We start from the raw sequence: 14,934 nt of genomic DNA on the forward strand, positions 1-14,934 counted from the left end.
CGAGATTGCACTATTGCACTCCAGCCTGGGCGACAGAGCAAGACTCCATCTCAGAAAAAAAAAAAAAAAAAGAATAGAATGGAAGAGTTTTGTTGAAGAAAAATGAGAATTGATATGCAACTGTTTTGAATCAGAAAACACAACCTACTAAAAGGGGGAGTCATTCAGCTCCAGCAAATTGTTAAGAGGGAATAAAAATCAATGTTAACAGCTTTTCCACTTTTCAAACGCTGAAAATCTGTATTTTAGTGTTAAATATACTTTAAAAATGTTAGCCCAACTTTGTGTGTTTGTTGGGTTGGGAGCAGGTTAAAGCCAGACTCAGTATCTGTTAATTCAACAGAATCTAGCATTTAATAGATACTCAATATTTGAATAATTAGCTGGGTGTGGTGATGCACACACCTGTGGTTCCAGCTACTTGAGAGGCTTAGGTGGGAGGATGGCCTGAGCCCACTGAGGATGCAGTGAGCCCTGATTGCACCACTGCACTCCAGCCTGGGCAACAGAGACTCCGTCTCAAAAAAACAAAACAAAAACATATTTGAATAAAAAGTTTCCCCATTTGCTTTCTTCCTTCCACTAAACTGACTGAAACATCCAGAACAAGTGATGAAAGAGAAAAGCACTAATCAGGTAATCAATTTACCATTAGATTGTGAATTTAATTTAAAATAAAATGTCCCTAAAATCATCTCAGTACTTGGCACACTGACCCAAGATGTGGGGTGGGGGAGCATCCCTTACCACATTCTTTGTTTTCCTGGCAAATACTGGTGGAACAAGACAGCTGAGGATGTGTGAGATCTGACCACGAACATATGACAGCTGTTTGTGCCAGTCACGTCTAAACCCATGGCTCTCAACTCCAGATCCAAAAACTATCCCCATGTTTTATACCTCCCACACCCAGCATTTAGGATTTCTTGATCTATAATCTTGCTGGGTGCTGATCTTGGCAGGGCCATCTACTGGGGATAGGTGGTTTGAGGTCTCAGTGGTGGGCACTGGCTTGTTCTTTCCTCCTCTGCAGCTCCTCTCGCCGCCTCAACTGCTGTTCACTCATGCAATCCTTGAATGCCTGCACCTGTGGCTGGCATTGCCGCCAGTCCTGGTGCTGGGCCATGCACTCCTGCACTGCAAAGTGGGAGGCAGCACAGCCAGAGCGGGAGATCAGCTGGTCCAGCGGGTCCTCCTCCTCATCCTCCTTCTTCACCCGTTGGGTCCAGGTATGGCCTTGAGGGGCTGAGGTTGACATCCTGGGGATAGGGAGTCTATAGAACATTAACAGAGACAAGGTTAGAGTGGGGATATAATATGTAAGGTTCCTAGATTATAAATAGCACTGACCAGACTGCACCATTTAGCCTGTTTATGTCTCCCGTGGGAGACTCTAAGCTTGCAGACAGATACTTGTGTTTTGTTTTGTTTTGTTTTTTTAAGGGTGTCTTGCTTTGTTGCCCAGGCTCACTGTAGCCTCCATCTTTAGGGATCAAGCAATCCTTCCGCCTCAGTTCCTCCCCAGCCAGAGTAGCTGGGACTACAGGTGTGCACCACCACACTCAGCTAATTTTTTTGATTTTTTGATAGATACAAGGTTTTTCCATGTTGCTCAGCATGGTCTCAAAACCCTGGGCTGAAGCGATCCTCCTGCCTTGGCCTCCTGAAGTGCTGAGATTACAGGTGTGAGCCAACTGTGCCCAGCTGATGTTTGTCTTGATTTACCTTTGTGCCTCCAGCACTAGGACTGGCCGAGAGCAGGCCTGCAAAGTGGTTTGAACTGAATGAGATAAACCATGTGAGAATGCTTGACATAACATTCAATAAGTTCAATGGATTTTGCTATTGGAATATTAATTAGGTGAAATGTCATCTTTTTAGATAAGCTATCTCTGATCTACCTAAAAAGAACTAAACTTTCAGCTAGGTACGATGGCTCAAACCTGTAATCCTAGCATTTTGGGAGGCTGAGGAAGGAAGATCCCTTAAGCCCAGGAGTTTGAGACCAGCCTGGGTTATGGCAAGACCTCATCTCTACAAAAAAAATTTAAAATGACTGGGTACGGTGGCTCACGCCTGTCATCCCAGCACTTTGGGAGACCGAGGTGGTTGGATTACCTGAGGTCGGGAGATCAAGACCAGCCTGACCAACATGGAGAAAGCCTGTCTCTACTAAAAATACAAAATCAGCCAGGCATCGTGGCGTATGCCTGTAATCCCAGCTACTCAGGAGGCTGAGGCAGGAGAATCGTTTGAACCCGGGAGGCGGAGGTTGTGGTGAGCCGAGATCACACCACTGCACTCCAGCCTGGGGAACAAGAGCGAAACTCTGAGGCCTCAAAAAAAAAAAAAAAAGAAAGAAAAAAAATTTAAAAATTAGCTGGGCATGGTGGCACACACTTGTAGTCCCAGGTTCTCAAGAGGCTGAAGAGGGAGAATCCCTTGAGCCCAGGAGTTGAAAGGCTGCAGTGAGCTATGATGCTGCCACTATACTCCAGCTTAGGTGACATGGTGAGACCCTGTTTCAAATAAATAAATAACTGTTCTTCTTTTATCCTGCTAGTCTTATTCTATGCTGAAGAACAAAGTTTAAAAAGTGAAAGAGGCTGGATGTGGTGGCTCACACCTGTAATCCCAACACTTTGGGAGGCCGAGGCAAGTGGAGCACGAGGTCAGAAGTTCAAGACCAGCCTGGCCAAGCTGGTGAAACCCCATCTCCACTAAAAATATGAAAATTAGGTGGGCATGATGGCAGGTGCCTGTAATCCCAGCTACTTGGGAGGCTGAAGCAGGAGAATCGCTTTAATCCAGGGGACAGAGGTTGCAGTGAGCCAAAGATTGCACCACTGCACTCCAGCCTGGGCGACAGAGTGAGACTCCGTCTCCAAAACAAACAAACAAAAAAACAAAGTGAAAGGGTGCCCAAATATGGGTAGGTTTTGGCACATGGGAAGGATAGAAAGAGCTCAGTGTGGCTGTAGCATACACCATGCAGAAACCTGGCCTCTGCATCTATAAGGTGAGATGGCTTTGTAAACTATACAAAAATGTGAGATGTATTTATTTGCCCAAACTGTCATGCCCATCTGCATCAGAACACTCAGCAGAAAGCAGCATACAGAAGGAACTTAAGATCTGAAGAGAAATGACTTCAGCCTTTGCAAAAATTTCACCATGATGGGCTGTAAAGAAACTAGAAGGACTCCTTATTACCTTTACTGTGTCTCTCATTCACTCAACCAATGATTAAGTACCTATCATGTACCAGGCACTATGCTAGTGCTGAGGAGTCAAGAGTGTCTAAGTCAGTTAAGTTCCTGGCTTCATGGAGTTTACAACCTAGACAAGGAGACAGGGCAGTTTACTATGCAGTGTACAGATAGCGAAGACTGGGACCACAGTGGAGGGATACCTAATCCAGACAAGGGCAGGAATAGCAGGGAAGGCTTCCTAGAGGAAGTGATTTCCAAGCTGAAACTTGACATATGGAACAAAAGTTAGCCAGAGATGGGAAAACTATTTTTGGTCAATGGAAGAGCAGGTGGTTAAGATAGAATCTGATACATGAGAGAAAAAAAAAAAAGTTCAGTGATGGGAAAATAGAGTATCAGAACAAGACAATATTAAACTGGTGGGCTTTGTAGGACATAGTAGGGAATTTAAGACTTTTTATTCTGAGGGCAATGGGGAAGTCACAAGAGGGAGTCAGGCACTTTACACAACTCATTTGCCTTGGAGGCAGTATAACTTAAGCAGGAGGGGGAAAATGGGCTTTGAAACAGACTCGGACCTAGCTTTGTCACTGCCTCATTTGGTGTCCTTGGACACGTCATTTGATAACCTCTCTGGAAACACAGAGATGAAGCTGGGTGCCATGGCTCACGCCTGTAATCCCAGCACTTTGGGAGACTGAGGCTGCAGGATGGTTTGCGCCCAGCCTGGGCAACACTGCGAGCCGTGATCATGCCACTGCATCCCAGCCTGGGTGACAGCGGGAGACCCTGTCTCAAAAAAAAAAAAAAAAAGATAAGGTTTGTAAGGAGGCTAGTACGTCTAAAGAGTTCAATAAATGATAGTTTTCTCTTCCTAAACAGGCCAGCAGCAAATAATTTAGAGAAAGAACAGTGGAATGGAAAGTGCCTTGGATCCTAAACCAAGAGATCCGTATTCGAATCCCAGCACTACGCCTTACTATGTAAACTTTTTCATTTTAGTTTCCCCATTAATAATATTTAATTCGCACAATAGAATGAAGATTAACGAATGAAAAGTGCTTGGGCTACAACAGGACTCAGTAAATGCTACTGTACTCTCCTCTCACCACCTTCTGGCTTCAGTCTCCGGAGTAAAATGAGGACGACCCCTGCTCAGAGATCAGGGTAGGCTAGATGGTTGGCAGCTGGATCGTGGAGGCTGGCCTAAACTAGGAAGTCATGGAAAGGATCTTAAAGCAGAAAAATGCTGGCAGCCACGAGGCCTGAAATGCCTCAGGGGCATCGCGGACTTTGAACTTTGAGGACGCATGCGCGCGCGCGGCCGCTAATCGCTGCACCTTTGGGCCCGCAACGCCTTCTGAAGAACGCGGTATGCGATGCTCACCGAATAGGTGGGAGAAGAGGGCCCGAACACACGCTCCTACGCAGCGGCTTGAGCTTCGCAGGCGGTTGAGGGTCCTCTGTCCATCCTTCCGGGAACCAGCCCCTCGTGTGGAGCGCGCACACGGAAGGGGCGGGGAACGTGAAAAAGGCACGTTTTCATTGGTGGCCTCTCGGTGTTGAGCCCACCCTCTGTCCTCGCCGCACCCTTCTCGGGGACCCACTTCCGGGAAGGGGCGGAAGAGGTGGGCTGGTGGAGGCGGGGTCGAGATGGCGGCGCCTTTGAGGATTCAGAGCGACTGGGCGCAAGCCCTAAGGTGAATCCAGGCCCAGAACAGAGTCAGAGGAGGAGGGTAGTGGATGTTGCTTTTGCGTCAAGGAGAGCCATGCCTGGTCCAGGATATCAATAGGGGTTACTTCATCAATTGTTGAGGGATATGGAGGGAACAGGGTCCGGAAAAAGAAGTCTCAAACCCGTATGGTCATTCTCTGAAAAGCTATCCCCAGGCCAAGGGAGCACATGAGTTGTGTGATCCCCGCGTCAGAATTAGTATCAGTGAGTTGGAGAAAGACAGGGATACTGGAAGGCAGGAAGGCTCTTGGCCAAGCAGTCATTTAGCAAATATTGATTAGTCGTCAGTTATTTCCAGAAGTCCCTGTACTCACCACCACTTTGTGCATGTGATGGAACCTTTGTATTCTCCTAGGCCCCTAATGCTATATTGGGCATACTGGACGATACTATTAAGGGAACTAACACTATGTCCAGGCCCAGTACTGGATGCTTGGTGGAGCTCAGATGTATACTCTAAATATAAGTAATGGTTCCTGCTCTTAAGAAGCTGACATCCAAGCCGGGTGCGGTGGCTCACGCCTGTAATCCCAGCACTTTGGAAAACTGAGATTGGTGGATCATTTGAGGTCAGAAGTTCAAGACCAGCCTGACCAACATGGTGAAACCCTGTCTTTACTAAAAATACAGAAATTAGCCGGGTGTGGGAGTGGGCACCTATAATCCCAGCTACTCGGGAGGCTGAGGCAGGAGAATCGGTTGAACCCAGGAGGTGGAGGTTGCAGTGAGCTGAGATTGCACCACTGCACTCCAGCCTGTGTGACAGAGCGATACTCATCTCAAAAAAAAAGAAAAGCTGAAATCTTAAGTAGGAATACACAGCCAACTATTCATTCATAAAACGTTTATTGATCTTATACTGTGCCAGTTGTTTCTCTAGGAATCAGGATGGATATAGCAGTGCCATATTTGTCAACTGCTACTGCTAATAAGGGTTTTTCAAATTGAAACAATGGTGAAGATGAATGAAACAGCCTTCTGCATTTAAGAAATTTTCACCTTACTAAATTTATACCTTAATTTAGGTGGGCCAAAATACAGACTAGTTGCTAGTACACAGAATGTGATAAGTAGTAAAGAACAATAACATGAAGTTCCACTAGGTACCTATGAGAAAGTACAGCACCAGAATCAGAAGGCTTAACTTGCCCAAGATCATGCATCTCGTCAAATGATAGAGGGTTACTGTCAACCTAGATGTTTCTGTCTTAAAAGCATAGACCCTTTCCATTAGACCCTAAAAGTGCTAGGGTGAAGAGATCAGGATTTGGATGATTGGGCAGGTGCCGAAATAATAAAAGGAATCTTGTTTGGTTATTGTGAGAGTTAATGATTGTATATGGAAAGTGCTTAGCACAGGGCTTGGTTTACAATAATCCTGATAAATATCTAATTAGATAACCTTGATTTTTCAAAGTGAGCTCACTGTTGATGGATGAGCATTAATTTAACCAACAGATATCTATTCATTAAATAGTTAATCCACAAATACTTCTTGAACAAATAAAGTTTGTCTGTCTTAGAATGATCTATACCTGATGAAAGGTTGAACTAGCTCATGTCTAAGTACTGTGACCAAACTGGAGGTTACATGACCTTCTTTCTTCCCTTGTAACTATGGGATCCTGTTCAACTTTGGGTGAGCCTAATTAAGCTTTTGTCTTTCTTCATAGGAAGGATGAAGGGGAGGCCTGGCTGAGCTGTCATCCCCCAGGTAATACCCTATATGCTGTCACTTTAAAGAAGAAGGATTATTATCCTTAAAAGAAAGCTTCCTATTTTCTCTTGGCCCAGCCTCCTTATATAATACTCATAGTCTGCAAATATGCTTGACCAGTCAGTACTGTATAGCTAACACCCCAACTCCTCCATTCCAAGGGAAGGCCTTCAGATTGATTTTCCATTTGAAAGCCACAGACTTATTCATGGAGACATTGTTGATGCATCTTAATTAATCACTTACCCTGTGCTGTTGTATTCTAAGCACTTCTGCAGCTTTAACTGGGACCTTCTTGATGATAATTTCTAGATCTATAGCTCCAGCCCTGACTTCTGCATGTTCAAACAGAGATTGATCAGTTGTTTGCTGGAGATTCTGCTTAAAGGTCTCACTGTCACCTTAAGTTACTTGACTTACTGAAGTCCAAAACCAAGCTGAGTACATTTGTTGTCAAGTGAGTTCTCTTTCTTGATTTTCTCATTTCTTAAGTTACCATCATTTTTCTAGGCACCAGAGTGAAAAACCTAGTTATTTGACCCTGCCATATCCAGGAAGCTCCCAAGTCTTATCAGTTTTTCTTTTGAATAACACTCTTTATTTCATTCACAGGATTCTTTTCAAATTGGTAACCAATGTGGTACCATTCTAAAACAAATCAACCTTCCTTCTAAATTCTGTGAGAAAGTTTTGTTTTGCTGATTATCTTTCATTTCAAATGCTACTGATATATTGTATTTCTATGACAAATAAAGTTTTGGCCAGGCACAGTGGCTCACACCTATAATCCTAGCACTTTGGGAAGCTGAGGCAGGAGGATCACTTGAGCCCAGGAGTTCGAGACCAGCCTGGGAAACAAAGTGAGACGCCCATCTCTATAAAAAATAATAATAAAAAAAAATAGGCATCGTGGCATGCTTGTATAGTCCCAGCTACTTGGCAGGCTGAGATAGGAGGATCTCTTGAGCCCAGGAGGTTGAGGCTGCAGTGAGTTACAACTGAACCATTGCACTCTTGCTGGAGTGACAGAGTGAGACCCCATCATTTAAAAAAAAAAAAAAGATTATTGTTTATATCAGTGGAATAAAGGACTGACTTTATAGTGTTGTGACTTGCCAATCATCTTAAAGTATAAGGCCAGATGTGGTGGCTCACACCTATCATCCACCATTCTGGGAGGCCAAGATGGAGGATTGCTTGAGACCAGCTTGGGGAACATAGGGAGACCTCGTGTCTACAGCAAATAAAACTAGCTGGGCATGGTGTTGGGTGTCTGTAGTCCCAGCTACTCAAGAGGCAGAGGTGGGAGGATTGCTCAAGTCCAACAAGTCAAGGCTGCAGTGAGCTGTGATCATGCTACTGGATCTCCTACCCTGATCGGGTAGCCGTGATCATGCTACGTGATCTCCTACCCTGGACCAGAAAGTGAGACCCTGTCTCTAAAAAAAGAAACACACACACAAATATACAAATATATATATACACACACATACATACACATATATACATATATATATATGTAACAAAAATTCAAGGACAATATTGTATTTTATTTTACCTATTTTATTGTGCTTAATTATGGTCAAAAATCCTATTCTAACTGCTTGAGCTAGGATTGTGCCACTGTACTCCAGCCTGAGAGACAGAGTGAAACCCTGTCTCAATTAAAAAATAAAAATAAAAAAAATTTAAAAGCTGGGCACAGTGGCTCTACTAAAAAGAAATACAAAAACTTAGCCAAGCATTGTGGCGGGTGCCTGTAGTCCCAGCTACTCGTGAGCCTGAGGCAGGAGAATGGCATGAACCCGGGAGGCAGAGCTTGCAGTGAGCCGAGATCATGCCACTGCATTCTAGCCTAGTCGACTGAGCAAGACTCCGTCTCAAAAAAAAAAAAAAAAAAAAAAAAAAGCTGGGCACGGTGGCTCACGCCTGTTATCCCAGCACTTTAGGAAGCCATGGTGAGCGGATCACCTGAGGTCAGGAGTTTGAGACCAGCCTGGCTAACATAAAACCCCGTTTCTACTAAAAATACAAAAAATTAGCCGGGCATGGTGGTGCTGCCTGTAATCCTAGCTGCTCAGGAGGCTGAGGCAGGAGAATCGCTTAAACCCATGAGGTGGAGGTTGCAGTGAGTGGAGATCGCGCCATTGCATTCCAGCCTGGGTAACAAGAGTGAAACTCCGTCTCAAAAATAAATAAATAAATAAATAAAAGTAAAAAAAAAAATACACAAAAGACCTACATTTTATTTTAACTAAAATATATAAACATACATTAAAATTCACCATCTCTTCATTAGTCCACTGATTATTACAAGGACCTTGGCTTTCTTATAATAAACCATAACCGAAAGGCACAGTTTCTTTAAAGCAAGGCAAATCTTTACTTACGCTAAAAAAGCAATCTAAGAGCAAAATGTCAACTGGGGTTTATATTTTTTTAGATCTTTTCCCTAACATTTTGCATTTATCTTGCCCATACATACTATTAAAGCAGTTTTTTTAAACAGAGTCTTGCTCTGTCACCCAGGCTGGAATGCAGTGGCATGATCTCAGCTCACTGCAACCTCCAGTCCCGGGTTGAAGCGATTCTCGTGCCTCAGCCTCCTGAATAGCTGGAACTACAGGTGCATGTTACCATGCCCAGCTAATTTTTGTATTTTTAGTAGAGACGGGATGTCACCATGTTGGCCAGGCTGGTCTTGAACTTCTGACCTCAAGTGATCCTCCTGCCTTGGCCTCCCAAAGTGCTGGGATTATAGGCATGAGCCACTGCCCCTGGCCTAAAACAGTTTTTAAAAAAATTATCAAGTCTTTACAAAGCAACAAACTTAGTTTTGTTTTGTTTTTAATTACCAAGCTACCTTCAACAACCAAGGAGTTTTTTGTTTGTTTGTTTGTTTTTGAGATGGAGTCTCACTCTGTTGCCCAGGCTGGAGTGCAGTGGCGCAGTCTCGGCTCACTGCAACCTCCGCCTGCCAGGTTCAAGTGATTCTCCAGCTTCAGCCTCCCAAGTAGCTGGAACTACAGGCGTGTGCCGCCATGCCTGGCTAATTTTTTTGTTTTTTTGTTGTTTTTTTTTTTGAGACGGAGTTTCGTTCTTGTTGTCCAGGCTGGAGGCTGGAGTGCAATGGCACAATCTTGGCTCACTGCAACCTCCACCTCCCAGATTCAAGCAATTCTCCTGCCTCAGCCTCCCGAGTAGCTGGGATTACAAGCATGTGCCACCATGCCTGGCTAATTTTGTATGTTTTTTTTTTAACAGAGACACGGTTTCTCCATGTTGGTCAGGCTGGTCTCGAACTCCCAACCTCAGGTGATCCATCCACCTCAACCTCCCAAAGTGCTGGGGTTACAGGCATGAGCCACCGCGCCTGGCAATTTTTTGTATTTTTAGTAGAGACGGGGTTTCACCGTGTTAGTCAGGATGGTCTCCATCTCCTGATCTTGTGATCCACTCACTGTGGCCTCCCAAAGTGCTGGGATTACAGGTGTGAGCCACCGCACCCGCACTTTTTTTTTCTTTTTTGAGGGTAACTTGTAGGCTCAGTTTTCTTTATGAATTGGAGTTAATGATGTCTCTTAAGGAGGAGGATGGTTTTTGTTTTTTTGTGTGTTTATTTTTATTTTTATATATTATTTATTTATTTATTTATTTTTGAGTTGGAGTTTCGCTCTTGTCGCCCAGGCTGGAGTGCAGTGGTGTGGTCTTGGCTCACTGCAACCTCCGCCTCCTGGGTTCAAGCAATTCTTCTGCCTCGGCCTCCCAAATAGCTGGGATTGCAGGCATGTGCCACCACGCCTGGTTAATTTTTTTGTTTTGTTTTTTTTTGAGATGGAGTCTCGCTCTGTCGCCTAGGCTGGAGTGCAGTGGCACGATCTTGGCTCACTGCAAGCTCCACCTTCTGGGTTCATGCCATTTTCCTGCCTCAGCCTCCTGAGTAGCTGGGACTACAGGTACCCGCCACCATGCCCAGCTAGTTTTTTTGTATTTTTGGTAGAGACAGGGTTTTACTGTGTTAGGCAGGATGGTCTCGAACTCCTGACCTTGTGATCCACCCACCTCGGCCTCCCAAAGTGCTGGGATTACAGACATACTGTGCCTGGCCTATTCTTATTTTTTTGAGACAGGGTCTTGCCCTGTTGCTCAGGCTGGAGTAGAGTTACATGGTTATGGGTCACTGCAGCCTTGATCTCCTGGGTTCAAGAGATCCTCCCACCTAAGCCTCCTGAGTAGCTGGGACCACAGCCATGCACCACCATACCCGGCTAATTTTTTAAATTTTTTGTGGAGACAAGGTCTCACTATGTTGCCCAGGCTGGTCTTGAACTTCTGTGTTTATTTTTTAATGCATGGGGTCTCACTGTGTTTCCCAGGTGCTGAATTTGAACTCCTGTGCTCAAGTGATCCTTTCTCAGCCTCCCAAGTAGCTGAGACTCTAGGTGTGATCCACCATCTTGTTTCTTGTTTTTGTTTTTAAATAACAGCTTTATTGAGATAAAAATGTGTGCTATCTATGTGCTAGTTGCTTTACATATATTATTTCTAGTATCACTCCCCCCCCAAAAAAAGTCTATACCCGTTAACAGTCACTTTCCACCCCCCAATCCTAGCAACCACTAGTTTACTTTCTATCTCTATGGTTTTGCCTACTTTGGACATTTCACATAAATGGAATCATAAAATACGTGGCCTTTTGTGTGACTTCTTTCACTTAGCATAATGTTTCTTTCTTTTTTTTTTTTTGAGAGTCTTACTCTGTTGTCTAGGCTGAAGTATAATGACGTAATCTCAGCTCCTCATTGCAACCTTCACCTCCCGGATTCAAGTGATTTTTGTGCCTCAGCTTCCTGAGTAGCTGGGATTACAGGCACCTGCCACCACACCCGGGTAATTTTTGTATTTTTAGTAGAGACGAATGAGGTTTCGGCATGTTGGCCAGGCTGGTCTTGAACTCTTGGCCTCAAGTGATCTACCCACCTCGGCCTCCCAAAGTGCTGGGATTACAGGCAACTTAGTACAATGTTTCTATTTGTTGTTTTTATCAGTACTTCATTCCTTTTTGTGGCCCAGTAATACTCTGTTGTATGGATACACTATAATTTGTTTATCCATTCATCAATTGACGGACATTTATTTCTAGGTTTTGGCTATTATGAGGGAAGGAGATTTTGATGGCAGGATAGATGGCATGAGAACCGGCTGCTATGGGGAATGGGAGAGGTGAAAGGATTACAAAACTGCTGAGTTTAGAAACATGAATTGTATTGGTGACAATTGGCAGTTGTGTCCTTTTCTGGAGCAGTGCTTAGCAGCCTGCATGTAGGAATGTAGAAGGTGAGTGGTTGGATTGATCCCAGTTCTGCTATTATATAGAGAAAACCAAGGCTGAGGTCATTTTAGTGACTTCACAAATGCAGAGAAGTCAGCTGGGCAGGGTAACTCACCCTGTAATCCTACCACTTTGGGAGGCTGAGGCAGAAGGATTGCTTGAGCCCAGTAGTTCGAGACCAGTCTGGGCAACAGTCTCTACTAAAAATAAAAATAAATAAAAAATAAAAAATTGGCCGGGCGTAGTGGCTTACGCTTGTAATCCCAGCACTTTGGGAGGCTGAGGCGGGTGGATCACGAGGTCAGGAGATCGAGACCATCCTGGCTAACACGGTGAAACCCCTTCTCTACTAAAAAAAAATGCAAAAAATTAGCTGGGTGTGGTGGCGGGCGCCTGTAGTCCCAGCTACTTGGGAGGCTGAGGCAGGAGAATGGCGTGAACCCAGGAGGCGGAGCTTGCAGTGAGCCGAGATCGCGCCACTGCACTCCAGCCTGGGCGACTGAGCGAGACTCCGTCTCAAAAAAAAAAAAAAAAAAAAAGTTGGGCATGGTGGCATGCAGGCTACTTAGGAAGCTGAGGTGGGGGAATCACTTGATTCCAGGAGACAGAGGCTGCAGTGAACCATGATCATGCCACTGCACTCCAGCCTGGGTGACAGAGTGAGACCCTGTCTCAAATATTTAAAAAATACATATATATACACATCCACAAATGTAGAGAAGTCATTGAGTGATTGGTTGAAATGATGCACCATGAGGGCCAGACTTCTTAAGGCAGTTGGTAAACACAGTAGGGAATTATGGAGTGGGATAAAAAGTGAAGTTCCTTCAGTTCTGTTTTTGTGGCATCTTTCTGAAATAGTGCTTCATGATACTTCCCTGTGAAAAGCATCTTTACTAGGTCTTCTATAGGCCAAACTTCTACCCTAGACTTGAGTTTCTCTGGGATTTATCCCTTAAGTATCATTTCCATGACTGCTATTACCAAACTGGTGTATTAATTGATGACTCCTTCCCTCTTGTTTTTTTTTTCTTTTATTATTTTTTTTTTGAGATGGTGTCTCACTCTGTCACCCATACTGGAGTGCAATGGCGTGGTCTCAGCTCACTGCAACCTCCGCCTCCCAGGTTCAAGCGATTCTTCTGCCTCAGCCTCCTGAGTATCGTAGCTGGGACTACAGGCGCATGCCACCAAACCTGGCTAATTTTTGTATTTTTAGTAGAGATGAGGTTTCACTGTGTTGGCCAGGCTGGTCTTGAACTCCTGATGTTGTGATCCACCCACCTTGAGCTCCCAAAGTGCTGAGATTACAGGCGTGAGCCACCATGCCCAGCCGACTTTCTTTCATTCTTGATATGCTCCTCCTTAATTTGGAGTTTTCTTTCCCTTATTTTCTTCCTAGCCAGCTCCTATCTTTCTTTGAGGATCCTATGCAAGTCCTATACTCTCTAGAAAGCGCTCCCGGCCGGACGTGGTGGCTTACGCCTGTAATCCCAACACTTTGGGAGGCTGAGGTGGGTGATCACCTGAGGGGAGGAGCTCGAGACCGGCCTGGCCAATCTGGTGAAACTCCGTCTCTGCTAAAAATACAAAAATTAGCCAGATGTGGTGGCAGGCGCCTGTAATCCCAGCTACTTGGGAGGCTGAGGCATGAGAACTGCTTGAACCCAGGAGGTGGAGGTTGCAGTGAGCTGAGATCGCGCCATTGCACTCCAACCTGGGCAACACTAATGAAACTCCATCTCAAAAAAAAAGCCCTCCCACTCTTATGTGAATCCATGGTGATTTCTACTTCTCTCTTCTGTAACTTCAGTTTGGTTCAACATTTATTTACTGAATAATAAATGAATGTAGCACCCTGGTAGACTCAAGGACTTCACAGTCTGTTGGGCAAGTCAGGCATGTAAACAGTGTGTTATATGGGCTGTTTTGGACATGAATATATAAGGTGTAGAAGAAGAATGGAAACAGTTTTTAACTTCATTTTATCATCTGCGTGTGCTTATGTGTAGGATAATCTCTTACTTGGCCCATATCTCTGCAAAATCAGTATTCTACTGCCGGGCGCGGTGGCTCACGCCTGTAATCCCAGCACTTTGGGAGGCCGAGGCGGGCGGATCACAAGGTCAGGAGATCGAGACCACGGTGAAACCTCGTCTCTACTAAAAATACAAAAAATTAGCCGGGCGCGGTTGTGGGCGCCTGTAGTCCCAGCTACTCGGGAGGCTGAGGCAGGAGAATGGCGGGAACCTGGGAGGCGGAGCTTGCAGTGAGCTGAGATCCGGCCACTGCACTCCAGCCTGGGCGACAGAGCGAGACTCCGTCTCAAAAAAAAAAAAATCAGTATTCTACTTAGGCAAATTTTACAGGTTACTGAAGCTTAATTCTTTACTGTGTATTATGTGTATATACTGTGGATAAATACATGTATGCATATTGATCTTCACCTTTCATCCTGGAAGAATTACATTTCACAGCCAGTTACATCAGGTTGAGATCACTCTAGCAGCCCTCTCTACAAATGCTGTATCAAATCACTAAATCTTTGTTCTTTTTTAGTCTTGAAAATGTGTTTTAGTCAGGTCGGGTGCAGTGGCCCACACCTGTAATCCCAGCACTTTGGGAGGCCGAGGCGGGCGGATCACGAGGTCAGGAGATTGAGACCATCCTGGCTAACACGGTGAAACCCCATCTCTACTAAAAATATAAAAAATTAGCTGGGTGTGGTTGCAGGTGCCTATAGTCCCAGCTACTCAGGAGGTTGAGGCAGGAGAATGGCGTGAACCCAGGAGGCGGAGGTTGCAGTGAGCCGGATCGCGCCACTGCACTCTAGCCTAGGTGACAGAGCAAGACTCCATCTCAGAAAAAAAAAAAAAAAAAAAAATAGAATATGTATTTTAGTCTTGAAAGTGTATTCCCTTTCAAATTAGAGTTGCCT

At 44.8% G+C, this 14,934-nt stretch overlaps 2 protein-coding genes across 7 annotated transcripts in view; one reads left to right on the forward strand and one right to left on the reverse strand.

Moving 5' to 3' along the window:
• Positions 1-543: 543 nt before the first annotated feature.
• On the reverse strand, positions 544-14,880 carry LOC112606599 (cytochrome c oxidase assembly factor 4 homolog, mitochondrial). 2 transcript variants are annotated; one of them, XM_025357259.1, is made up of 3 exons: positions 14,840-14,880; positions 13,714-13,723; positions 544-1,631 (listed from the first exon to the last, which is right to left on the reverse strand). In XM_025357259.1, exon 3 carries the CDS (start codon positions 1,283-1,285, stop codon positions 995-997), a length of 291 nt encoding a protein of 96 aa, XP_025213044.1. In that variant the 5' UTR covers positions 1,286-1,631; positions 13,714-13,723; positions 14,840-14,880; the 3' UTR covers positions 544-994. The 2 variants fall into 2 exon arrangements, with proteins under 2 accessions (XP_025213044.1, XP_025213045.1); XM_025357260.1 differs by lacking the exons at positions 13,714-13,723; positions 14,840-14,880 and adding an exon at positions 4,600-4,784 and having other exon boundaries at positions 544-1,274.
• The window catches only part of PAAF1 (proteasomal ATPase associated factor 1), a 52,140-nt gene continuing 41,748 nt past the window's right edge, over positions 4,543-14,934 (forward strand). The window contains exons 1-2 of one of the 5 annotated variants that reach the window (XM_025357257.1): positions 4,543-4,584; positions 6,621-6,661. Coding sequence is in view for 1 of the 5 variants with exons in the window: in XM_025357254.1 (XP_025213039.1) it covers positions 4,866-4,912; positions 6,621-6,661 (88 nt within the window). In the remaining 4 variants the exon portion in view is untranslated. Of the gene's footprint in view, positions 4,585-4,812; positions 4,913-6,620; positions 6,662-14,934 lie in introns of those variants that run through there. The other 4 variants (XM_025357255.1, XM_025357256.1, XM_025357254.1 and 1 more) reach the window with 4 other exon arrangements.

This window comes from Theropithecus gelada, chromosome 14 (genome assembly GCF_003255815.1).
Source record: "Theropithecus gelada isolate Dixy chromosome 14, Tgel_1.0, whole genome shotgun sequence".
Lineage (NCBI taxonomy): Eukaryota > Metazoa > Chordata > Mammalia > Primates > Cercopithecidae > Theropithecus > Theropithecus gelada.